The 25,022-nt window shown below is 36.5% G+C and overlaps 1 protein-coding gene across 1 annotated transcript in view; it reads left to right on the top strand.

Moving 5' to 3' along the window:
* LOC136027649 (tyrosine-protein phosphatase non-receptor type 4-like) overlaps positions 1-25,022 on the top strand; it is a 195,024-nt gene that overhangs the window by 76,865 nt on the left and 93,137 nt on the right. Inside the window, exon 10 of the mRNA XM_065705076.1 lies at positions 569-793. Coding sequence (XP_065561148.1) covers positions 569-793 — 225 coding nt within the window. The remainder of the gene's footprint in view (positions 1-568; positions 794-25,022) is intronic.

The raw sequence follows: 25,022 nt of genomic DNA, 5'->3' as shown, positions 1-25,022 counted from the left end.
GGGACAATTCTGTCTTGCAATTGACTATATAACTGCCGTATTCTGGCCCGAATTTACTACTCTTTGGCCAACCCCCATATCTTAGCAGTACCACCTTTCTGGCCCATGTTTACTTTTGATGAAAAAAAAAAAAAATCTGTATTGTGATTTATAAGTTTACAAAATACCTGCTAAGCCTTCCCCTCTGGCGAAGAAATCGATAGACATCATCACATTATGGATTTGACGATCCATTAGTTGTGATCTTGATCAGGAGGGAGAAGTTCCTAAAGTCTTTAGACACCACTTATAGTAAGTAAGAGGCAAATGTTAGCAGTTCGTTAAAGTTTTTTTTTTTTTTTAAAGATGCACTAACTTTCTGGTTTCTGCTCAGGTTCGCCCAAGCTTTCTACTATTCATTTATTATTTTTCTCGATCTTTTTGGCTAGTGATGTACTAATTTAATTTGTTGGTTCTTTAGTTGTATCTGCTGTTTTCTTTCGTTTTTTTACTCCATTCTTTAAAGTCTTTGTGCTGTTAAAGATGGACAATAAAATTTAATCATTCAGATAGCTTTCCTATCTTCTAGGAACGGGGCACAAACAAGACAGTCTGTGCCTAGTGGCTCTCAAGGAAGCTTAGAATTAAGAAAAAAGTTCCCAATATTTTTTAGTCCATCATTGAAAACCTCTTTTAAAGCATCTGAAGGGAGTTCGTTCATATCGCACGAAGCATTTGGAAATGGTAGCCGAGTACAGTCAAGTGACACACGAGAACCAAAACAAGCCTGGGTGGAGAGGTCACCTTCAGACGAGTAAGTGCTTTAACTGTTTTTAAGGTCTTCTATTAATTTCTAAAAATTTCTAAAAATTAAGTGAATATCTGACACTTCCCTGATTTTGAACCTCTTCTAACTTCTTTATTAGAGTTACTGCAAAAAAAAAAAGAAATGAAAGCAATGTTGTTGTAGTAGAGATATACTCTGCTTTTACCCTCTGTGTTGCCAAACAAACTTATCTATATTTAAACTCATAATTCAGGGGGTCTCTAAAAGCTTTTCACCATATATACCTGAAAGTCTTAACCATTTTTTTTTAATGAAAAATTTTTGACCCTTAGACCTATCTTAGGTTTGTTTATCTCTGAAAACCTGGATTTCTAAGACTTTTCTTTTGTTGTTTGGAAACAATAAAATTTTTAAGGCAGTACCACATTTCCGTTAGTGTTATCACTTCGAACCGTGAAAATACATAAGCAAAAATTAAATTAACTCATTTAAATAATCTAAACTAATTTAACTGATTGGCTAATTTAAATGAAATAACTAATTTGAAAAAGATATTAACAAATGTAAATAATTTAAGCTAATGTAAATTAGTTAAACTTAAAAAGAAAAACGATGTATGTCCGTAAAGATTTCAACACATCAGTCTGTTGACTCCCAAAGATAAGCACGACAACTATAACTAAAACGACAATTTTCCCTCCATTTCTCAGAAAATAACAAGAGGAATAAGGGCTTATATTCAGGAAAAAGGAGTGGTGACAAAAAAACCTTACAAAGAAAACTACAACAAACCAAAAATAATAATTCTGGTTCTGTCCCGCAGAGAAAATATTCCTTAGTTCTGCCTTAGGACTGATGGATGGATGAAATATTATCTAACAAGTGAATTGACATTATTTTTTTTTATAATTCTGACAAAGTTTTATGCCAGCTTTGCCTCTCAGTCACACAACTTCAACACGATTTTAATTCAAAAAGCAACGGATTCCTAATAGATCTAAGAATATAGGAAAATTTTTCCCCCTATTTTCCTAGAAAATAACAAGAGGAATAAGGGCTTATATTCAGGAAAAAGGATCGGTGACGAAAAAACCTTACAAAGAAAACTGCAAAATGCATAGCGTTTCTGTTTCTGTCCTCCAGAGAAAATATAGGACTTTCTTGATTCCTGGTAAACTGTGGTCCCGAATTATCCTGTCCCGAATACAACGTCACCTAGATGAATACCTGCGTGATGAACAGCATGGCTTCCGCCCAAACCGCTCTTGCACAGTCCTGATACTCTTCGGATGCTGATGGAGGAAAGCTGCGAATGGCGCAATAAACTCTACATGATCTTCATAAACTTCAAAAAGGCGTTCGACTCACTAGACCGCCAGTCCCTCTGGAAGCTCCTTTACCACTATGGTATCCACGACATCATAGTAAATCTTATTTTGGCGATGTATGAAGATACAACCTGTTGTGTGAAGACAGCAGAGGGAAATTCACGTAAATTTTCCATCCTCTCCGGGGTGAAACAAGGGTGCCTGCTATCTCCTCTACTGTTCGCAGTCTCATCGTCTTCGTATTGAGGAGGGTCGACTCAACTGAGCTACGCCTGAATGATCGCCTGATGACCGACCTAGATTTTGCTGACGATATTGCCATCCTCGAAACCTGCGAATCACGGCTTCGAGCGCTGCTCGCGTGCATTCAACAACAAGCAGATGGTTTTGGACTCAGTATCAACGCCAGTAAAACCAAAGGCATGGCAACTAGCGATTCATCTAAGGACATCAAATGTGATAACAACGACGTGGAACAAGTGGTCCATTTCAAATATCTTGGCAGTACCATCGAAAACACGGGATCCACAGCTAAAGAAGTCATTGCTCGAATCGGACCGGCTAGTAGCACCTTCAACTGGCTCAAAAAAGTTTGGAGTTCGAGTATTTTCTCTCTCCGGCTTAAGTTCCACCTGTTCGACATCAACGTCCTGCCCGTCCTTCTCTGTGCCTCTGAAGCATGGTATCTCAACTAAGAACAAGAAAGGAGGATTCAGTCTTTTGAAAACATGTGGCGGCGTAGACTTTTCGTTATCCACTGGACCCAGGAGGTAACGGATGAGCATATTAAAAACATCACAGCTCAACGGTTCCTCAGCGAGACCATACGAAGGCGTAGATGGAGCTACTTTGGACACCTGCTGCGCGTGAATGATTCCAGAATCCCCAAGTCTACATTTTTAAGGTTACCTGAAGGCAACCGTCGCAGAGGTAGACCCAAAAATACACTCCCGTCGTACCTACAACAACGACCTGCGACACCTTCAAGCCTCAATAAAGCAGGAGTGGGAAACATTGTTGCAGTCACAAGTCTCAGAGACGACTGGAGACTTCTTGGACGCCCTGAGTGCCTCTGGAGGCACAGGAGGATCTAAGTCTAAGGTCCTTCGGAACAATTTCAAGACTTTCGAATTCCAGACTACTTCCCCCCCCCCGCTTCTGGTTATTGGTGATCCAGTCGAAATTAGTCTCTAACAACTCCCGTCTCAAAGTTTCATTATTCATCTAAAAATTTAGCTGTCAACATAAGGGTGAATTTTGAAGGGGTTGTTTCGAGCAAAATACTTGCTAGTCTTAGCAGAGAAAAAGAGAGATTACTTTTCTGTTATTCCGTGGTGAAAGGTGTGCTTTAAGTTCTGTGGCTTACATTGTGGCATATTTCCTGAAGCCAATCAACAAGATGTAATTTATAGAGATTAATAAATCTCTTCTTGTTAAAACCGGATTTATTCTTCTGTTTGAGCTAGTAGGCTTCAACTTTAGCCAGTATAAAAGGAAAAAAGTTTTGCGACTCAAATTTTTGAGTCGCAAAATTTTTTTAGTATCTCGGTGATCTTACTAATAAAGTTTTTGGTACCTCTATTTAAGCCGAAATATTAAGATGTCGTTTTTCATAAGCCTTCTTCAGAGGATAAATAGCATATCTCTGTGGTAATTTGATAGTTTTTTTTTCTGAAATTAGCTTTAGTAGACCTTGAAGGTATCAGGTATGATGGAGCACTGGGCTCGTATCGATATTATGTATTTGAGTATTCTCACTCTGGGGAAACCTTCCGGTTTAATAAGTGCTGATATACAAATTAAAATAAGAGTTATACACTTTTGTGGAATGTACGAATGAAGGATAACGGAATGACAAAAATTGAGCGTCTCGGCTTATTACCTGGTGCCAAATGAAAAGCAGGACATGCTCGGGTTTGGTGGCAAGAGGTCATAAGAGCAGAACAGAAGATAATTTGGACTCCATGGGAGGGAGCGAAGTGTGAAACCTTGAATTTATTTGGATGGATATTGGTTGGATAAAGTAGTGTTAACCACAAATGGCTGGGTGGATGAAGGATAATAGATTTCCAGAAATCGTACATTTTGCTATCTATTTTGGGCCAAATGAAAAGCAGGGTATCTGAAATTGGGTGGGGAGAGGTTATAAGAAAAGACCTTAAGGGAGAAGCGCTGAGGAGGAGTGTGTTCAGCTGTGTAGACATCAGGTGGTTTGGTGCTGCGATAAGTTGTTTGTAGTTGTAGTCGTAATATGTTCTGATTTGTTAAAAGTATCAAAGACGAAATTTGGTTCATTTTAGTGATTTTAAATGTTTCTCCATTTCTTATCTTTGAAGCCTGATGTGAACTTGATTAAATATTAAAGAAATAATTGCCTAAGAAGCGTTATAACCAGACGTCCAGTGCTAAGGACCCGTTAAGGGATAATATCCATTGGATTCGACACAAGACGCAATATTAATCCAAGCTACTAATCCCGACCAAACTTAACTTAGACCCAATAGGTCTTTTAGATGGTTGTGTGCAACTAGAGTGTACACATTTCCTCACAGATGTCCGTCAAAGACACACCCGAATTAACAAATGTAGCTGTTTACTAGCTGTTGTTAAATGAATGCTACCAGTCTAGCTAGTAATTAAACTATTAGAAAGATATTTTTGATGCAGGTCCTCCAATCACAAAGAGGTTAGTGCAGGCAATACAAAAAACCTGAGTTTACTTTTCACTCTCCATCAGGTTTGGTAGGGTCTGACCTCCTTTTCTGACTTTTATTATGACAAGAATTTAGAACCCCCTTCGCCTGCTCCTCCTCCCGAAATAAGTCGGATTGATCTTGGATTTTGGAGATGCATAACAACGACACTAGCGGCTGCTTTTGGCTTAGTTTCGTTGTCATTTGACGACCTCTTCAGAAGTATGTCTTGACCACAAGAGATTAGATCACCCTGTCCTTGTCTATAAAAGCTGAATTAGTCCATGACTTTCAAATGGAAGAAATAAAAACAGACGTTTCTGAATATTATTTTTGTGAAATAGATTTAAAGATCCCTCCTTAGAATTCTGATTGGGTTTAATTCCCAAGAGTTGCAACTAGATAACATTTTTTTTTGCTTCCAACGAACTTACGTTAAGATTCCACAACCCCTTCTAGTAGTGTTGTGATGAAAAGTGTTTAAGGATCCCTTTAACCCCACTTAAGGAAATCAGATGGAAACTCTCAGAAGACAAATACACTTACTCTTACCAATATTGGCTAGGTTCTAATAAACCTGAACTGGTAGATGCCGTAAAGAAAAACATTTGGGAATCCTTCTTCTCCCACAGATTTTAAAATGGCCACGGAACTAAAGAAAAAAGGCCATAACTTGGACGCTAGCCAACTAGGACGACCAATATTGGTCGTTGCCTTTTTCATTTCTTCTGCTAGGTGCCCTCATGAACAGAATATAGGTATTCTTTTCCTTTCCCTTCCCTACATATGTTGGACTGGGACTTGATCCATAAAAGGAATAACTGGGCTGTTAGCTCTTGATTCCCACCAATTTTGGTTTGGATCTCATTACTTGTTGGGGTAAATGCCTTGGTGGTAAGAATTTAGTGACCCCCTTCTACAAAGGTCAGAACGAGTGCAGCTCCCAAAAGGCAAGTCTAGAACAACATTTGCTGTTACTTCTGACTTGTTTGGTTGATATTTAACAATTGTTCCTGCTAAATGTTTTAATAACAGGCATCGTAATGCACATAATAACAGGCAGCTATGTGGGCACTTTTTTTTTTTTTTTTTTTTTTTTTTTTTTTTTTTTTTTTTTTTTTTTTTTTTTTTATAGACCAGGGCACTTATTATCGAAGGAGTTATCGTAGAAACTTTGAAAAGGACTAATTCGAATGGAAATTGAAAGGTCTATTGGCCTTTTTAGTACTAGAAAGGGATTGGAGGGCAACTAACCCCCCTCCCATGCCCATCATTTCTCCAAACACATTCAATCAAAATTTTGAGATAGCCATTTCGCTCAACGTAGTTGAAAGATGACGAAATTATTTCTTTGAGGATGATACCCCCTCTCCCAAAGCCCTAAGAAAAGGGGTTGTAAGTTCGTCAGGGGGGCATTTAAGGTTTATATAGAATCGTACATAACAGAAATTACAATAAATACAAGATTCAAACTAAAAACGAGGAAAAGTCAACATGAGTAGGGCTGACTGCCCCTATGTCAACCCCTAACCCCAAGACCAGAACACAATTTGCGCTCTGTCGAAGACAAAATACATTTGAAATGCTTTCAGCTTTTCTAATTTCTTAAATAAAAATTAGCAAAACCTTAGAGAAGAAATGCCAGTATATGTCAATTTAACTGACAATCCACGGTCATTTGTTTGTTTGTTTTTTCAGTAAAACGCAAATTGTGTTCTGGTCTTGAGAAGGTATAGGTGTTATCAGCCTTACTCATGTTTGATTTTTGCTCGTTTTGAGTTTCATTCATTTATTAACAGCGATTTGTGGTAGTTTTACGCTTGTACGATTATTTGACTTTATTTTTGCTCCTTCTTGGCTTAATGGAGCTCTTTACTTTCTTTTAAAAACCTTGTCCTGATAGAAAAAGTTTCTAAATTAATGACAAGGATACAGAGATTCTTCCTCTGTTTTCGGCAGATGAGCATTGTTGTGCTCGGTCATTAAACTTTTGCCAAAAAAAAAATCATCGTTTTTGTGTATTTCTTCGAAGTTATTTTATATAATTTGTCATGTAGACATAACGGTAATGCATCATAGCTCTCTCAGTGAGTATTCTGTGGTTTTATTTAAAGGAAGTTTGTTGCTACAAAACGCATTTATTAAGTGCTGTCTTTGTGCTTAGTTTTTCACCATTTGAAGTATTCATTTAGGGTTGTCGACAAAAGAATTTGAAGGCTTTTGAAAAATAAATTTTGTTGATGTTTACAATTTGTCTGACGTTTTACTTACTTCTTTGACTTTTTTTTATTTTTATTTTATTTTTTAGTCTCTTGCTTGCAAGGAACTATAAATAAGGACCGAGAATGTAGTAAAATTAAGTTTGGCAAAAATATTGACAATGTCTAAAATGCCAGTAAACCATCAGGCGTTCTTCCGTTTACATATTTCAGTATATATTTTACTAGCTGTTGACACAAGTGACGACCGGGACACAGGGAATATAAATGACGACCGGGACACAGGAACACAACTACAACGGGGACGCCGGGGGGGGGAACAGGAGGATATATAAATGACAACGGGGACACAGGGAATATTCGATTAGCAATCATCATCAACAAAGCTTCATTAGAGGCAATCATTAGAAAAATGCGGTATAGATCTGAATACGGATTGTTTTCCCATGGACAATTATATGTTACATGTTCAAGAGTCGGTAAGCCTGACAATCTGTTTATATGCACAGACAATGGGACAGCGAAGAATGTTGCATATTCGCAAGTTTTACGTAGTTAAAAACATATATATTTCTATCTATGTTCTCAGGTGGGACACAGGGACACAACTACAATGGCGCGTAACGACTTACGCGCGCTGGGGAGGCTTGGGGGGGCGCGAAGCGCCCCCGCCAACTAGGTGTTGGTGTGGCGTGAAGTGCCACACCAACAGCTAGTATATATATATATATATATATATATATATATATATATATATATATATATATATATATATATATATATATATATATATATATATATATTGGAAGGTATCTGAGAAAAAAACAAATACTAAAAAAGAAAGATATTATGCAAAGGGCTATATGGTACAAAGTTGTAAAAGTAAAATTACTTGCTCTCTTTATTGATGCCGCAACTAACATGTGCTTCAAAGAGGAAATCTCCTTACAGGATTGCCATGTATCCTGGAAAAAATAGCTAAAACTAACATAATATCCGTGTGAATAACTGAGGCTCTGTCACAATGACACCAAACTCTTCTACAACACCCCCGCCCCCCTAGGATGTGAGGTCGTTAAGATGGTACATCAAGATAAACCGTTCGTTTTGATTTTTTTGTGAACTAAAGGCAAGAAGACGTGTCGGTGTTAAATGTGAGGCTGCTGCAAAATCCTCTCAGAATCACAGAGAAAATGACTGAGAAATGAGCTTGTGTAGTTTCTACCGAGTAGGCTGTGTAGTGGGCTCCCAAAATATTTGTTTTGGGATTTATTTCCTATCTATCTAAATAAGTGAGAAAGCAGTCATTGAAAGATTTTTTCGTCAAATAAATGATTTTATACATTTTTGAAAAACTTACTGAAGGATTGGGTCATTTTAACTAATTTACTAAAGATAATGTCATATAGAGATGCCGGATAAGTTGATAAAATTTGAACTTCGTTTGGTATAAAAGGCCAATGAATTTTTTTTTTGGTGGAAGTGGGCTCCCACTTCCACCAAAGGCTGTGCAGTGGGCACCCACTTCTCCCAAAGGCTGTGCAGTGGGCTCCCAAAATATTTATGACTTTTGCTGAATTTGTAGATCCGATCTTCAAAATTATTTTATATGTCCTAGTTCTGAAAAATAAATTCTACGGACAAGAATTGTTCTTCCAGTTTTGAAGGAAGGTTATCTGTGATTTCTTTAGAACGCGGCCGTTCTTTGCTCGGATTAAACCTCCATTTTTTAAAAATAATTTTTACTCCTCTTTAATTTCAGTTAAGGTACTTTATTTTTTAAAAGTAAAGAGGCACTTAACAGAAAATAACACCAAAAAGCCAAGTGTTTGGGCTTGTATAGGACACTCCAAATATACACTAGTATTCAGGATAAACAAAATTTATAACAACGTGAGAGAATGAAGCACAGTCTTATAAAGCTCAGCAAAATGTTAATCGCCTAGACAACTTGCGAGATAACAAACAAAACAATTAGAAATGCCAATGGGCACGAAACCATTAAAAAAAAACACACATTTCATCGGTTTTGTAATGACACGAGTCTTCTGTAATGCATTTTTAACTAAGTAAAATTTAAAAATTAAACATATTAGAGTAAACAAAACCTAGATTAGTATTTTTAGTTGCGGTGACCTTTGCAAAGGAGCCTCTAGTACTGCCAGAGCAGAATATGCCAACTCCTTTTAAAATTTTTTGGGTTGTCCGATTAAAATTCGATATCACCTCCTCCATTTTAAAATTAATGCGTATGACAATAAAATTGAAACTCCGTTCCTCGTTTGTCGTTCATATTTTGACAGCTTACGCTTGCAGTCACTGTCGGTATCGCTACCGATTATCCATTGCTTATTATCTCGACAGACTGAAGTGTTATAGCATGAAATAAGTTGCTAATGTTGTGTAATTTGTCACTTTTATGACGCGTTTCCAGGCGCCACACTGACCAAGTGATTTGCAAAAGATCCATTATGATCGTAAATACCTTTAGATTTTTTGGGCTAACACTAAGCAGACGGTTTTATTATGTGGCGCAAGTGTACAAGAAATATAGCTGTTGTTGCCACTGGTTTTAATATTTTGCTCATTTTATAGTTATGCACATCACGCTGGGTTTGTGTCGTCGAAAATATTATATTTAATGAATCTCAAAAATTTTAAGCCTTTTTTCCCCTTTGGTACTTACATGTTATAGCGACCACACTCAAGAAGTGATGTTGGGTTAAACATAATGAAGTATACCAAAATGTGATGAAAATATAATACTTTAGTTATAACACTATGGAAACTACAACAGGAAATGGAAAGCAGAATGCATTATATTGAATACCTAACCTAACCACCTCTATAATATATTAAACATTAAATTAAAATAATACCTGAATAGTACTTTATCTCGCTCAGGCTAAGCTGATTATCTCCGAGTGGATACAAAAAACCGATTTAATTACAGATCAAAAACAAAGTGTGGTCGCTATAACACGTGAGTACATTTCCTTTCGTTTAGGAAAAAAGGTAAATTCTCTATATGTAGCGATAGGTTAATTTTAACAAAGATGATTTATTGATGGATATCCACTGTGTTTTGCTAATTTTGGTAGCCATTATTTTATTCCAATCAAAACCATGAAAAATTCTGTATAACCGGTTGACATAAATGAGCCCAAATATAAACATGTACCCTGCCCAAAAAGCATGTATGGCACTGAGCTCATTTCTAGAAGAAAGTTCATCTACCCTAGGTGTTTGCGAATTGGTAGCTTTTATCCTGTTGCCTGTTTTGAATATCTTGAGAAAATGTTTTGATTTTTTTTATAATCGTTTTTGTCGCAAATTCTATTTTAAGCCTTTCTTGAAAATGACAGTTTCTTTCTATGGTTTTTGGGTATAAACAAGAGCTAAGAGCTCATATGATACTTGTGACGAGGACGGAAGAGCCAAGAGCTCATATGGTATGAGCTCTAGCAAAATTCTAAGTATCAATAGATTGATTTAAAAGGAAAATCAGAAGCTTAATGCCGGTTGGGATTTAAAATAAAAGCTCTGAGTCACGAGGTCCTTCTAAATATCAAAATTCATTAAGATCCGATCACCCACTCATAAGTTATAAACACCTCATTTTTTCTAATTTTCCTCTCGCTTCAACACCCCCCCCCCAGGTGGTTGAATCGGGGAAAACGACTTTATCAAGTGAATTTGTGGAACTGCCTGATACACCTACCTATTTTCATCGTCCTAGCACGTCCAGAAGCACCAAACTCACCAAAAGACTGAACCCCACCCCCTAATTCCCCCAAAGAGAGTGGATCCGGTACGGTTAAGTCAATCACGTATCTACGCCATTTGCTTATTCTACCCATGAGGTTGCATCCCGATTTCTCCACTCTAAGCGTTTTCCAAGGTTTACGGTTTTTTTCCTCCCACTCCCCCCAATATCAACAGATCTGGCCGGAATTTGAAATAAGAGCTCTGAGACATGAGTTCCTTCTAAATATCAAATTTCATTAAGATCTGGTCACCCATTCTTAAGTTATAATACCTCAATTTTTCTGATTTTTCCAAATTAACACACCCTAGCTCCCCCAAAGAGAATGGATCCTTTCCAATTATGTCAGTGACGTAACTATGACTTGTGCTTATTCTTCCCATCAAGTTTCTTCCCGATTCCTCCACTCTAAGCGTTTTCCAAGATTTCTGGTTTCCAAGATTTCTGTTTCCCCCCTCCAACCCCGTGTGTCCTTGGATCCGGTTCGAAGTGAAAATGGAGCATCTGACACATAAGATCCTTCTATATATCAAGTTTCATTAAGATCTGATCACCCATTCGCAACATAAAGATACCTCAATTTTCAAGTTTTCCAAGAATTCTGGTTTCCCCCTCCAATTCCCCCAATATCATCGGATCTGGTCGGGATTTAAAATGAGAGCTCTCAGGCACAAGATTCGTCTAAATATCAAATCTCATTAAAATCTGATCACGATCACCTGTTCGTAAGTTACAAATACCTCAATTTTCTAATTCTAATTCATTTTTTCTAATTCCGAATTACCCCCCCCCCCCCACCCAACTTCGCCAAAGAGAGCAGACCCAGTCTGGTTATGTCAGTCACGTATCTTGGACTTGTGCTTATTCTTCCCACCAAGTCTCATCCTGATCTCTCTGCTTTATGCGTTTTTCGAGATTTCCGGCTCCCCCTCATAACGACGCTGGATCCGGTCGGGATTTAAAATAAGAGATCTGAGTTACGAGATTATTTTAAATATGAAGTTTCATTAAGATCCAATCACTCCTTCGTAAGTTAAAAATACCTCATTTTTTCTAATTTTTCAGACTCCCCCACCAACTCCCCCAAATCGAGTGGATCCTTTTCGGTTATGTCAATCACGTATATAGTACTTCTGCTTATTTTCCCCAAAATTATTAATAATTTATTTTTATTTGTTAACTTCGCCTTCTAGTTCATTAAAAAAAAAATAAACTTGAAAATGAATAAAATTGTTAGATTATTTATTTAAAATTTTGCGCTTCTAAAGTTTCTGCGCCAGGAGTAAGTACCCCTTCTGTTCCTGTAAAACCGGCTCTTCTTCTAAACCTTGTTAGGTCTTTTGTATAAAATTTCAAGCCATTAAAAAGAACACAAAATCTGATTGGTTCTTTTGCATGAAATTTGAAGCAAAGTAATTTAGTGACATTATTTTTTACAAATAAACTGTCTGTTTCTCTTGTGTTCTTACTGCAATGTCAAAACGAACGTGCTAGAAGCACTGAGTTGGCCGTGGTGTATTACCTTCATAATCATGTCGATAAAACCATTTAAAGAACATTTATAGCCAAAGTATGCTAAGGCCCATAGCCCATGCGTATTCAAACCTGTAATTATGCGAATGCCAATTAAAAAGACATATAGCTAGACATACGCATACACCTTAACACCATACCATATATGCCTCTCCGTCCTCATTGTTGTCCAATCTTAGCTACACTCTATTTATGGTTTAGACATACAAAGAGAACAAATTCAAGTCCTTTAGTACTAAATTTGTATCTATAAGGGCAGGGCCGTATCCAGGATTTTTTTTCGAGGGGGGGGGGGTGCAAAAGAGAACTTTAAAAACGCATAAAGAATATGTTTTTATGCCTTTTTATTACTTTTTTATGAGTCCGACATACATTTCGAGAGGAGAGAGGATCAGCCCCCTAACTTCTCCCCTGAAGACGGCCTTGCCCAAGGGTATTTTTTTAGGGTTGTTGTAATCTGAATCAATGCTGTATTACTCTGAGTGATAGAATTTACTATGACTCACTAGGAAAGACTGGCCTTTAACCCGCCCCTCCCCAGGACTGCCTATCTTTTAACCTTGCTAAAAACTAAATAAACTGCTTAAATGAATAGTTTTATGTAGCCACTTAATTGAAAGTTAGGTTTTACTCTGCGTCGAAGAGAAAGGATTTAGAAAGGATCTAACACGGGGATATTAAAGTTAATAAAACTAGGTTTGATCATCTATTAAGCATCTTATTAATTAATTGTATCTGTTGAATTATGTATTACTTGTGTATTACTGTACGTTAATCACACAGATTTGGTAATACATTAGTCATGATTGCAGCGAAAGCTGCAACCTAGTGAAGAACAAACCATGGCCCGTAGTAACCAAAAATGTGTTCTGCGTAAGTGCGAAGATTCGACTTTTCTACAGGCACTAGGGCGCATTACTTTGAGCGAAATCATATCTCAAGGTGCTATGAACGAAAATTTGGATTATTAGATCGCTTTCTATTTTTAAAGCGTTGTAATACTTTGGCCTGTCACGGAAGTGGCTACCGCCTATTGGCGTCAATTTACAGAAATTTAGGGTAGGGGGCAAAATCTATTTTCATGATCTAGGAGGCGGACATATTTGTTGTTTTTTTTTTCATTTTATTAATGAAAATACCAAAACTAAAAGATTTTTTCAATAAAATACCCCAAGGTAGGGATTTTTCAAATTCTAGGGGGTGAAAGTCTAGGAAAGGGAAGAAATTTGGGAAGGGGCACAGCTCTTACCCGCCATTGACGCCACTGCTGATTTTTGTTCAATAATTTCGTAAGTTGTTTTGCAAAGATTGATTGCTTAAAAAAGTTTTGCTGATTCTACTTTTCAATTTAAATTCTAAAATGTAGTTATTTTTTCCGTCCATTCCTCTTTTATGTAATAATTTTAGCGTTGTTGAAATTCTCGATATAATATTAGGCTTTTTTTGGAAATCAATGCACAAATTCTGTCGAACGCAAAAAAGAGTGAAGCACAAAAATAGCAGTAGAAAGAGAAAAAAATTCGAAAATAATTAAACTTTAAGTCAGAATAGGCTGAATTTTGTAAAAATTGAAAATTATTTCATAAAACCGCAACTTCGCTGTGGTGAAGTTATCGAGCCTTAACGCCAAAAATATTCAAGACGAGAGACTCCAATCCATCCCATGATTGTGTTTTCGTTTTTAATGTAATTAAATAAAAAAAACAGGTTTTTTAAATTGAAAGTAAGGAGCGACATTAATACTTAAAAGGAACAGAAATTGCCCCGTATATGAAAGGGGCTATTCCCTCCTCAGCGCCCCGCTCTTTACGCTATCAAACTTTAACTCTTTCTCTCAACTGTAGTTTTTAAAACAGTAAAAAACTTTACTGTAAAGAGCGGGGCGTTTAGGAGGGAACAGCCCCTTTCATATACGGAGTAATTTCTGTTCGTTTTAAGTTTTAATGTCGCTCCTTACTATTAGTTAAAAAACTTTTTAGTTATTTAATTTCTGAAAGTTTTTGAATTAATGCATATTTTGATTTTGGCTCTCCGCGCATGAATAATTAAAATGAAATTTATATATTAATTTTTATTTGATAAATGACTTTCTCTTGGTTTTGATCGGACGATTTTGAGAAAAAAGAGATGGGGGAGGAGGCCTAGTTGCCCTCCAATCTTTTGGTTACTTAAAATGACAACTAGAACTTTAATTTTTTACGAACATTTTTATTAGTAAAAAATACACGCTTACGAATTAACTTACGTAATGAACTTCTATATTCGTATATTGTTATTACATATATGAGGGGGTTTCCTCCCTTGTTAATGCCTCGCTCTTTACACTAAAGCTTAAATTTTTGTCCCAATTCTTTAAGAATGACCCCTAAATCACAAAGGCCGTAGAATAGCCTAAATAGCTGAAATTACTAAAAATATTTTAGCGTAAAGAGCGAGGTATTTAGGAGGAGATGAACCCCTCCTATGCTTAATAATTTCAGTTGATTTTAAGTTTTAATATTGCTCCTTACTGTTATTTGAAAAAACTTTTTCATTGTTTTTTTTTCAAATAATACTAGAAAATCCTGTGCTCCCTCCATGGAAATTTGCTTCCCCCATGAGAAATTCCTCCATGGAAAGATCCTCCCACGTAAACCCCTGCCCTCAACCCCCTCCCTTCAACCAAAAAAATATCTCTGAAAATGTCTGTACACTTCCCAATAACCACTACTATATTTAAACAATGGTTAAAGTTTGTAACTCGCGGCCCCTCTCCCGTGTACTCTGAGGGAGTAAGTCATCCCCAAAGACATAGTTATTAAGTTTTTCGACTATGCTGAACAAAATGGGTATCTCGAAATTTTGATCCGTTGACTTTGGGAAAAAATCAGCGTGGGAGGGGGCCTAGGTACCCTCCAATTTGGTCCGTTAGAATGAGCCCTCCCGCGACACGCTAGGAACACTGGGTCAATACAATCACCCCTGAAAAAAACACGCACCCGCGATAGGTCTTATGGCAAAAAATACGAAATTGCATATTTTCGTAGATAGGAGCTTGAAACTTCTACAGTAGGATTCACTGATACGCTGAATGCGATGATGTGATTTTCGTTAAGATTCTATGACTTTTATTGGGTATTTCCCTCCATTTTCCAAAATAAGGTAAATTTACTCAGGCTTGTAACTTTTGATGGTTAAGACTAAATTCGATGAAACTTATATATTTAAAATCAGCATAAAAATGTAATTCTTTTGATGTATCTATTAGCATCAGCATTCCGATTTATAGTTTTGGTTACTATTGAGCCGGGTTGCTCCTTGCTATAGTTCGTTACTACGAACCGTTTGATAGTTGTGTTAGAATCAGATAATTTATGGGATAACCAAAAGTTGTATTTATTGGTGTAATTAAATCGGCAATGATAAATCGGCATTTGGTATTGGGTGCCAGTATTCTATAGTTTTTAATTTTTAAGTATTAATTAATGTAATCTTAAATAGATTGAACATTAGGTAATATTAAATTTAATTAATTTAGATGTTGGGCTAAAGCTATTGAAATTCATTTGACTAAAATTTATGATAAACATGTTGAATAAATATGTTAAAAAATTATTATATGGTCAAATTTAATATGATCACACAAAACAGGCCAAACAGGGACCCTTTTTTCTTCTAATTTTGTTAAGCCTCTACTTTCATACAAGGTCGTTACAGCCAAAATGTTGGGGGAGGGGGGAAAGAGATTTTATAAACTGGCTGGTCATTTTTACCGACTATTTGTCAATAATTAGCATAATGTCCGTTCTGAATACAGTACGTAAAATCACTACAGGAGTCGATAAGACCGCTGAATTCACCAACCCAGATTTCGATTTCGGTACATATCGTGTCACTATTTGAATACTGTTTATTATAATACTTTCCAAATGGAAAGTTGTGGCACAATCTCTCAAATCTCGGCCGGATTCGGTAAAACTGCTGCGTTTACCAACCAGGTTCGACATCTCTGTAGATGACATGTCAGTATTTTCGTGGTCTTTATTGAACCGAAAAAAAAATTTAGTTGCGTCGGAAAGATCGTGGCGCAAAGTGCCACAGTTCTACCGACTTATTTTTTTACCGAGCAAAAAAAACATTGGGGGGCATGCGTGACGGCCCTGCTTTCGTAACGTACCTAGTATTTGTTCTATTTTGTTCTTTAAACGTTGTTCTCTCCTTCGAATTCCCTGTTAGAGTTTTGCGTTAGTTTAGTACGTAAAAGTTAATTATGAATCCGTTTTTAGGGTTCTCGGTAGTTGCTTGCCGCTCTCAATCTTTTTGCCGGCCTTGGGGTGATCTAGCAACCTTTGTAAAGTCATGTTTTCATTCGTCCATTTTTGATTCAGCAAGTGACTTTGTAGCTATTAGAATGCTGATTTTTGTTGTGCTAAACATTTATTTGTCCACAACCTATCGTGACGACCGACCTAAGAGACTTTTTACCATTAATACCGCTCGTTTATCTAAATACTTGCTAAAAATAAAAGGGCAGGGTTTACCCTGTATCGCGACTGGTGACTTCAATTGTGATCTAACAGACCTGATTAATTCTTCTGGTGATTATTATCGACCAGGTATTATTTTCGGTCTTTTGAATGATTATTATGCAGCTGCACCAAAGAATGAGAGTTTTACTTATGTCCATAATTTGAGTGGTAAATCTAACTTAAACCATGTTTGTCATACGTCATCCGTAACTATCGCGGAAGTTATTATTAATGACTAGCTGTTGGGGTGGCGCTTCGCGCCACCCCAACACCTAGTTGGTGGGGCGCTTCGCGCCCCCCAAGCCCCCCCCCCGCGCGCGTAAGTCGTTACGCGCCATATTAGTTACGCGCCATTGTAGTTGTGTCCCTGTGTCCCACCTGTGAATAGAGATAGATATAAATATATGTTTTTAACTACGTAAAACATGCGAATATACAACATTCTTCGCTGTCCCATTGTCTGTGCATATAAATAGATTGTCAGGTTTACTGACTCTTGAACATGCAACATATAATTGTCCATGGGAAAAACAATCCGTATTCAGATCTATACCTCATTATTCTAATGATGTGTCCCTGTGTCTCGGTCGTCATTTGTGTCCCGGTGTCCCAGTTTGTAATTTCTCTTTCAGTGTCCCGGTCGTCATTTATATTCCCTGTGTCCCGGTGTCCCGGTCGTCATTTGTGTCCCGGTGTCCCGGTCGGTAATTTCTATTCGAACAATCCCTGTGTCCCGGTCGTCATTTATATATCCCGCCTGTGCCCCCGGCGTCCCCGTTGTAGTTGTGTCCCTGTGTCCCGGTCGTCATTTATATTCCCTGTGTCCCGGTCGTGATTTGTGTCCGGGTGTCCCAGTATGTAATTTCTCTTTGAGGTTCCCGGTCGTCACTTATATTCCCTCTGTCTCGGTCGTCATTTGTGTCCCGGTCTGTAATTTCTCTTTGAGTGTTTTTTCTTTTTAGTTTTTTTTTAGTTTTTTACCTTTTTTCTTTTTTCAGTTTTCTTTTTCTTCTTTATTTTTCAGCGTCACTATGAAGTACATATCGACGAATCTTTGTTTTTAACTTAAATCTGGTAGGCATTGATGACCTTATCCAAGTCAAAATCCCAAACCCAATCATCATCGCTATCATTCTCAGTTTTGATATGTTTTGACTCTCGCTGTCCAGGTGGATTTTCATCTAACTGCGCGGTTTTGCGTTCTTTAGCCGCAAGCCTGTTTTCTTGCTGTTCTTGTGATTCCCCGGCACGCTTTCTTTTCTTACTTTCTCTATCAGCTGCAAGCCTGTTTTCTTGCCGTTCTTGTGATTCCTCGGAACGCTTTCTTTTCTTACTTTCTCTATCAGCAAAAAGTTTTTTGGCATAAACTCTTTGAGCAGCTTCCTCGGCTGTTGCCATTGTAGGTTCTTCAGTCATTTTACAATTAAACATTTTTCCGTGAACAAATGTCTTAAATACCGTTAATGACGTCACCGTCATAGCAAAAATGACGACAACTAACTTCATGACGTCAGTCGACACAGAAACATGACGTCACCTGACAGACAGACACACAGACAGACAACTTATATTTATATATATAGATCCTAATTTTACGTTAGATCGTTTACGTTAGATTACGTTTACGTTAGATCGTTAGATCGTTTCCCTTTGTTTTTTAGTGCCCAGATCAGTGATTGTGGGCCTTCTTTTAAACGGCTTCTGAAAAAGCAGTCTTTTTTTTACGCTAATGATTGGGACATGGCGTCTCCAGATGTTTTTCAGAATGCGTGCCATAACGTTCTCGCGAAAATTTGTATACCGTTTATTTGTTGATGCAGAGTTCAAGAAAGATTATGCGTGACTGTCAAGTTAGGCTGAATATTTATTGTAGTGAGCTTACTCATGCCCTAGCTCTTGCAGAAAAATGGCAGTACCTTGGTGATTCTGTTGTTGAGCTCGCGGATGATACTGTATATCTGGACCTCCCTATTGGACGGCCAATATTAGAGACGCGGCGATTGCTGCTTTCACATTTTCAGAAGCGGTTTTCGTTTTTGTTTTGTTTGTCTCAGACGAATTAATTTCTTGTGCTTTTTTTTGTTTTGTTTTCTTTTTTATGCTCCATCTGTTTTTCCATTGACGGGTATATATATATATATATATATATATATATATATATATATATATATATATATATATATATATATATATATATATATATATATATATATATATATATATTTGAGATCTGCTGTTTCCCAAATCACATTTTTCTGTACGTTTTTAGTCTTGCTGGGAGCAAGAATAAAACAGCAGAAGGTACTGAAATATGCGAGAGTGTGCCCCTCCAAAGTAGAAAATTCTTGCGCATTTATTTGGCCAAGAGTGTATCCAGTAATATTCAAAGCAAGTCAAGCAATTGACTCTATAAATAAATAAAATTGTGGTTAATTTGAGTCCTTTCTCAATTTTTGTAATTGATAAAATGTTAAAAAGATACCGCAATCCTGTTAATTAAGGGCAAAACTTTTTAGCATATGCTCGTTTTTAGGTTTGCTCACACCAGCCATAACTGTACTTAAATTTTTTTTTTTTAAAGTCAAAAACCTCAGTACAAATGATTAGCAACAACTAACTGTGAATTTCTGTGCCGCTGCTCAAGTGTTGGATAAATTTCGGGTATTGACAAATTAGTTTCCACCCCTATTTTATCGTCGATTTTTTTGGGTGCTTATTAATGAAATTGTTTTATTTTCGAAAGTGCTGGCATTTGCAAAGAAATCTTAGATAGAAAAACAATAAATATTAATTCTGAGTTCAAGGCCAGAGCGGGGGATGTTGAGATTTGCCCCCCCCCCAGAATGGAAAAATTTATATTTAGTATACCCTTCATGGATATTTATTGGCTAGTAAAGGTGTAAAACAGACGTTTTTCAGGGGACCCCCCTCCAACGGAACATTTTCCTAGGATTTCATTGCCCTTGAATCGAATGTCTCTGAACGGGACCTGTTTCAGTTGTATTTTGCAAAATATTTCATTTTTTAAGGATTAATCATGTTTCAAACCTTGGTGTAAATAAAGCGCTATTGCCTAAAAAAGCTACTCATAAAGATGTTTCAGTACTATATGTGATTCATGATACAGGCTTTTACCTATTGGTTCTTTCAAAATGTTCGTGGTAATGAACGGTTAATATAAAGCCATAAATTGAAATTGAAACTCTAAAAAGGGAATTTTAGAGGCAAAATTTGCGAAAAAGGGAATCTGTCTTTTTTACCGATTTCAAAAATATAAATACAATAATTCTAAATTCACTCATCAAACACTTCTAGCCTAAGAACACATGCATGTTTTTATTAAAAAGAGGTAAAAGAAAAATCCAAAATGAAGTGGTATCTCAAAAAATCTATAATATGGAATTCAATATGTCTCATAATCTTATGCCAGAATTTGAAGCTCGTACAAACAAACAAGGTCTATTGTCCTTTTTAAATCGCAAGCCAATCGATCCAATTTGAACAAAAGAAAAAAAAGTAAGTTTTTTTTTAACTGAGAGTAACATTAAAACTGAAAACGAGCAGAAATTGTTCCGTATATGTAAGGGACTATCTCCTCCTCAGTGCCTCTCTCTTTACGCTAAAGTCTGACTCTTTCTCACAACTATACTTTTAAGCCAAAAAAGACTTTAGCATAAAGAGCGGGGCGTTGAGGAGGGAACAGCCCCTTTCATATACGGAATAATTTCTGTTCGTTTTAAGTTTTAATGTCGCTCCTTACTTTCAGATAAAAAAAAACTTGATTTTTCATTAAACAACAACAAAATTAAAACTTGCCCTCTAATTTTTAGGCTACTTAAAAAGGGCACTAGAACTTTTAATTTTATTTATTAATGTTTTTATTTGTAATGAATATATTTAACTTGAGAATTAACTAACGAACTTCGAACTTCCATACTCGTATAATTTTATTACGTATACGAAGGGGTTCGCCCCCTCGTCAATACCTCGCTCCTTACGCTAAAGTTTGAATTTTGTTCCAATTCTTTTAGAATTAACCCTGAATAGCAAAGGCCGTTTAATTAGAATGAATAGCTATTTTCAAATTACTAAAATTACTTTAGCGTAAAGAGCGAGGTATTGAGGGAAGGGGGCGAACCTCCACATAAACGTAAAATTTTCTTTTTTTAAGTTTTAGTGTTGCTCCTTATTTTAAGCTGAAATTTCTGTTTCGGTTTACTTTCAGTGAAGCGCAACAGAATTTACGCTTTACTGAAAAAAAAAAACAACAAACAAACAAAAACAACAAACAAATGACCGTGGATTATCAGTTAAATTTACATATACTGACATTTCTTCGTTAAAGTTTTTATAATTTTCATTTATGAAAGTAAGATTGGTGAAAACATTTCAAACGTATTTTGTTTCCAGTCAAGCGCAAATTGTGTTCTGCTCTTGAGTAGGCAAAGGGGTGATTAGCCCCATTCATGTTAATTTTTGCTCATTTTGAGTTTGACTCGGCTATTTGTTGTAATTTCTGTTTGTTATAAGTTTAATTGATTTATTGACAGTGATTTGTGGTAATTTTACGCTTGGAAGCATATTTGACTTTATTTTGCTCACCCTTGGCTTAATGGAGCTCTTTACTTTTCTTTGAAAAACTTGTCTTATGGAAAAGGTTTTTAAATTAATTTCTGTTGGTTTTTTATTGACATAGTCTTTTTCATGTAAAAAAAAAACAACATTGTATATCTTTTCATTTTTCTTCAAAAAGAAGCCATAGTATGGGTTGTTATTTATATGTTGGAGACATTTTTTCAACAATTTTAGTCCCGACACAAACAGTATTTTTTTAATTAATTTTATAGCTTCTGAAGTTGACCCGAGAAATAAAACTTAATATCATTCTCAAAAGGTTCTATCTATGCTCTTTGACAACCTGGCAACACTTACGCTCTTTTTATTTATTTAAATTGTAAGAGCAGAAGCAGCATCTTAACTTAGCAGCAACTTAATACCCCCCGTCGTTTTCGATCTATTTCTGAGGTGTCTTATTGGCAACCATTTAACATAATGCCTTTCATTTTATTTTTAAAGCATTATTTAGTTTTTTAAGCATTATTATTTTAGCTTTAAAGCTTAATGGGCTAATTGCATAATTGTCGACATGCCTAATTTCCCTTAAGACATAGTTGCTGGACCGTTCTGCTATGCTGAACAAAATGGCTGTCTCAAAATTTTGACTGGATATGTTTAGAAAATGAATGGGCTTGAGAGAAGAGCTTCTTACCCTCCAATCTATTGTTACTCTTAAAAAGGGCACCTGACATTCGTACTGTAATCGGGGTGCAAGGGGACTACCCCATTCATATGTCTAGTAAACAAATTTTAAACAAGTAAAAACAAAGTGAAAACATTTTACATATATTTTGTCTTCTGTAAAGTGCCAATTATGTTTTTTAAGAAGGCATGGAGGTTAGCAGCCCTACTCATGTCAGTTTATTCTCTTTTTGAGTTTGACTTGGTTATTTATTGTATGATTTAAATGAATGAAATAAGTTTAAAACGTTTTAGCTTTTTTAGCTTTAATAAATTAAAAATTATTGAAACTTTAAGGAATTTATATCAGTATATGTATACTAAACTGACAATCCACAGCCACAATAAAGTGCAAATTATGTTCTGGTCTTGCGAAGGTATGGGGGTTGTCAAGACAAAATTTCCAGACATTTCAACTACACTGAACAAAATGGCTCAAATTTTGATTAGATGTGTTTTGGGAATTGATGGGCGTGGAGGCGAGCTTATTGCCCTCTGATGACTTTTGACCAATAAAAAGAGCACTAGTACTTTCAATTCCCAATCGAATGTGCCTTTTTCGAAGTTTCTACAACAACAAATGGTCTTCTATCAGTTTCTATCAGATGCATTGCTAAAAAATACGGGGGTTAGAGGGATGGGGGCTATCCACCCTCCAATCACTCCGAATCTTAAAAAGGGCACTAGACCTTCTGGTTATCAATCCAACGATCCCCCTCCGAAGTTTATACGATTACCCTTTCTATATATACCTTATATAGGCCCAGGGCATAACTTACCTTGCCCTAAGGGATGTGGGGGGGGGGGGTTAATCCTCAAATACATAGTTTCTGGATCTTTCAACTGAGTTAAAGAAAATGGCTGTCTCAAAGTTCGGATTGAATGTGTTTGGGGAAATATTGGGCGTACTAGGGGGCTTGTTGCCCTCTAATAACTTTTGACTATTAGAACGGGTACTAGCCCTTTCAAATTACAATCGAATTAGCTATTTTCGAAGTTTCTACGACAACTCCTTCGATACGAAGTGCCCTAGTCTAAAAATAAGAATATAATACATTGTGCACACATCGCTCTTTACTTAGGCAGCGCTATTACCCTCCCTATGATCTTTGGACTATTTTTGAACAAATGACTATCTAAAAATTTGTATTGGATGCATTTGTGGAAAATAAAACATAGAGGGGGTGGGGTGGGGGTGACGTAGGATGGGGGAGGTGGCTGCCCCCGATCACAATCGTGCTCCCGATCAACAGGGAACTAAAACCTCTGATTTCCAATCAAATGAGCCCCTTTGGGATTTCATACGACTACCCTTTCCACAAACCTTATATGCCCTCAGGACATAACTTTTAACAGTGGCGCTGAGGGCTCTTTGGGGAGGTCATCCTCAAAGACGTAATTTCCAGACTTCAACTACGCAGAACGAAAGCTTCAAATTTTGATTGGATGTGTTTTGGAAATTGTTGTGCGTGGGGGGGGGGGCATTTTGCCCTCCAATCACTTTTGACTATTAACAAAGGCACTTTCGATTTCCATTCAAATGGACCTTATTTGAAGTTTCTACGATCACAATTGAATAGATAGCGCTTTGCTTAAAAGGTCAGTTGGGGATTATGCGTTTTTTTATTTTAGACTATAGACTCTCGCCAGTTTTTTGAATTGTTGAGACATTGAAGATCCCTTATCAGTTTACAAAATTGCTTTGAGAATTTCCTGTGCTGCTGAAAAAATTCATAAATTTTTTGGAGACGGTCAGCCGACCCTGAGAGTCGCAAAATTGTTTTTAAGGTACAATCTCCTTAAATACCAGCTTTGATCGGAATCTAACATGAAGTATGTAATATCCGTCCTTTGACTTAGTATAATTCGTTTGATATAAGGCCAACGAAAGTACCGGATGAAAGACTACAGGTATTTCGAAAGGATAACCGCCTCTCTTCTTCAGCGCTATTTGAAAAAGTTCGAAAGAAACGCTTCCACATTGTTTGAAAGAAAATGTGAAGGAAACAAAGCGGATAAAAACAAACACCCCCCAAAATTTCAGAAAAATTTTTCAAGTCGTAAAAACGCAACAAAAATGCATAAAACACATTTTGGATTTGTCTTTATAAGTTTTCTGGTTATCTATTTTCCTCTTCCGGAAAATAATCCTGCCGAAAGAAAATATGGGTGCGATTGACCCTAAAGCGCAAAATTTTAAAAACATTTAAGGCTATAATTTTTATTTCAGATTTTAATCTCTCTCCCAATGTGGACCCAACCTCGTCAGGAATTTATGCATATGTGCCTAAGTATTGATAATGTCCATGTTGCGGTAAAATGCAGTTTACCAAGGATTACCAATTATCTAAATGACCTAAGACCTAACTAATAAATTTAGACGGAAAGCAAGCCAACTTTCTTTTTTTATAAATCCCGTATATACTAAATGAAAAGAGGTCACAATGTGAACTCCCTGAGGGGACTCCAATGTGAAGCACAATAACCGTAATTGGTCAACCGGCACGCAATTGGGAGAAGGCGGTTCCCAAAAATCTGTTATGTACTCATTACTCGAATACTCGAAAGCCACAGTTGTTATTTTGGTTTCACTGGAGAAAATACTGTGAAGTGGAATCGTTATTTTTTACTTCTTATGCACATCAACGTAAATTACGTCTTTTTAAAGTATTCCGTGAAAATTCAAACATGAAATTTTTGGTTTTGAATTTTTATTTAAGGAATTATTTTTCAAGTGTTATTGAGATCTTGGATTAGTGAATTCGGAACGTTTTTGTAAGGCCAATTTTTCGAACTGTATAATCCTGTCGTTTAGTTGGCAATTGTTGACTTGCAATTTTATTTTAATCATGGCTTAGAAAATCTGGAATTTGGGAGAGCCTAGTGACTTACTGCGAAATCTAATGTGTGG

Source organism: Artemia franciscana, chromosome 5, assembly GCF_032884065.1.
Source record: "Artemia franciscana chromosome 5, ASM3288406v1, whole genome shotgun sequence".
In the NCBI taxonomy this organism is placed as follows: Eukaryota; Metazoa; Arthropoda; class Branchiopoda; order Anostraca; family Artemiidae; genus Artemia; species Artemia franciscana.
The sequence above is the reverse complement of the archived record's forward strand: the minus strand, read 5'-3'. Positions and strand labels throughout refer to the sequence as shown.